At 39.5% G+C, this 2481-nt stretch overlaps 1 protein-coding gene across 1 annotated transcript; it reads left to right on the top strand.

Annotated features, from left to right (window-relative positions):
* The first annotated feature begins 209 nt into the window (after nt 1–209).
* LOC141707206 (zeatin O-glucosyltransferase-like) lies at nt 210–2170 on the top strand. Its single transcript, XM_074510247.1, has one exon. It carries the CDS (start codon nt 499–501, stop codon nt 1903–1905), a length of 1407 nt encoding a protein of 468 aa, XP_074366348.1. The 5' UTR covers nt 210–498; the 3' UTR covers nt 1906–2170.
* The last annotated feature ends 311 nt before the right edge of the window (nt 2171–2481 follow it).

Genomic DNA, 2481 nt, shown 5'->3' with positions numbered 1-2481 from the left:
AAATACAGCCACAAAATATTTACCCTGAGGTTGCATGTAGGACCCCGCAGCTTCTTGCGTATCGTCTGCAATGACGTCAAAATAAACTAGCTTGTTACATTTAGCGGAAGAACCATGTTTGTCTCAGAGTCGCGGCTAAAATAAATTATAACTAATTTTTCATATTTTGGATTCTAGCTAGGGTTTAAAAATTTTAGCCCACTTGTTTCCGCCATGATTACGTGGTCCTGTATATATAGAGAAATGTCTCCGATCTAAAGAACTTCAGCTTTCAAACTAGTTGCAAATCATCAGTCACATTAGTATGATGAAGCACCAGTAGTATCATCGATCATCATAGAACAAAGCACTAGTAGTTTCCTAGTTTGTACTTTGTAAACTATATTAATTAATTGGGATTTGGACAAACCCAATAGAGCAAATACATATAGTAGATTTATTTAGATTGTTTGGTGCTGCACTTGTTCTTTAAAAAGATTGAAGCAGAAACACTAAAGAATGGGCTATAACAAGGAGGCCGAGAAGCAAGCAACAAAGAGTGAAGTAACAGTAGTGATGGTTCCTTTTCCTGCACAAGGCCATCTGAACCAGCTCCTCCACCTCTCCCGTCTCGTTGCCTCTTACAATATTCAGGTTCATTATGTCACTACTGCTATCCACTGTCGCCAGGCCAAGCTCAGAGTCCAGGGTTGGGATTCTCGCGCAACTTCACTGGTAAAATTCCATGAATTTCCAGTGCCTGATTTTGATTCTCCTCCTGCTAATCCACACTTGGCTTTCCAGTTCCCTTCACATCTTGTACCGTCTTTCTTCTCTGCATTGCATCTCCGAAAACAAGTGGCTGAACTACTATCAGCTCTGTCTACCACTTCCAGAAGGGTTGTCGTAATATATGATTTTCTGATTCCCTATGTCGGTCAAGATGTGGCTTTATTACCAAACGGAGAGGCCTATTGTTTTCATCCCCTCTCAGCTTTTCGTACATTTTGTGAAACTTTGGGGGAATCATGTTTTGAATTTATCAATGATCAGGTCGTAAAACAGCTTCCTTGTGTAGCAACTACACTCAGTTCTGAAGCCATGGAGTTCTTCTATAAGCAGCAAGAGGATCTTATTAGGTATAGCTCAGGTGCACTTTACAATACATGTAAAGCAATCGAAGCTCCATTTCTTGACGCGCTAGCAAAAGTAAACGACAAGCAATGGGCTATCGGACCATTCAACCCCGTGGAGATATGCAAGGCCAAGGATCCATCTTATGTACGCCACAAATGCTTGGAGTGGCTAGACAAACAAGTTTGTGATTCTGTTATATTTGTTTCTTTCGGGACAACAACCAGTTTAACAGATAAGCAAGTTGAGAGCCTTGCAATTGGGCTAGAAAACAGTGGTCAGAAGTTCATTTGGGTACTGCGTGATGCGGATAAAGCAGACATATTTTTGGATGATGTAAGAACATATAAGTTGCCAATTCAGTATGAAGAAAGATTAGAACTAAACGGGCAAGGAATCATAGTAAGAGATTGGGCGCCCCAGCTGGAGATCTTGGCGCATGCATCTACCGGAGGATTTATGAGTCACTGTGGATGGAATTCATGTTTGGAAAGTATAACAATGGGAGTGCCTATTGCTACATGGCCTATGCATTCTGATCAGCCTCATAATGCTCTGTTAGTGACCGAAGTTCTAAAAATTGGAGTTGTGGTAAAGGATTGGGCGCTTAGGGATAAGTTAACGGAGTGGTTGACAATTGAGAATGCTGTTAGACAGTTAATGGCATCGCAAGAAGGAGAAGAGATAAGGAAGAGAACGGTAGAGTTGAGTATGACTGTCAAGAAATCTGTTGCCGAAGGAGGCGATACTCGTGCTGAGATTGATAACTTCGTTGCTCATATACGAAGATAAACGACAATGGGTTAGCAAATGTTATCAGCATACTTGAAACAAATTGATAAAAATCCCGCGAGTAAAATGCTTTAACAAATCGGTTTTAGAGATCACAAAATCGACTGGAGTCTGGACCAGGATTACGACGAACTAAATTGCCAGTAGGTTATGCCTTGTTTTGTTGACAGCAGAAGCTTTGGCACTCAGATCTCTTATCAACTTAGCAAATTGTTCTTTACAGTACTTTCTGCTTGTTGAACTATCATTTTTCCGTTTTTTGTTATTTATATCATCTCCTTTTGTTTGCTAATTGTTTTGCACTGTCAAAATATGCTCAACAAGAAGCTCAGGCATGTGCATATTGTTACACAATGTCAGTTCAATTCTTCAATACAGAGTAGAGCTAATACAACTGGAACAGATTTAGTATATTCCAGCTAGTGACGACCAGGCATATTGTCTTATATTAAAAAACTAACAAAAGCATGCTCACGGGGAATTTAGATTCTGATTGAAAAGTTAAATTAAAATGTGATATAAATAAATGGGAATCATGATTTGGTCGTTATCACAATGAGAAGTAATAATATGTTT

The sequence above is a fragment of the Apium graveolens genome, chromosome 2 (genome assembly GCF_009905375.1).
Source record: "Apium graveolens cultivar Ventura chromosome 2, ASM990537v1, whole genome shotgun sequence".
Classification (NCBI taxonomy): domain Eukaryota; kingdom Viridiplantae; phylum Streptophyta; class Magnoliopsida; order Apiales; family Apiaceae; genus Apium; species Apium graveolens.
The sequence above is the reverse complement of the archived record's forward strand: the minus strand, read 5'-3'. Positions and strand labels throughout refer to the sequence as shown.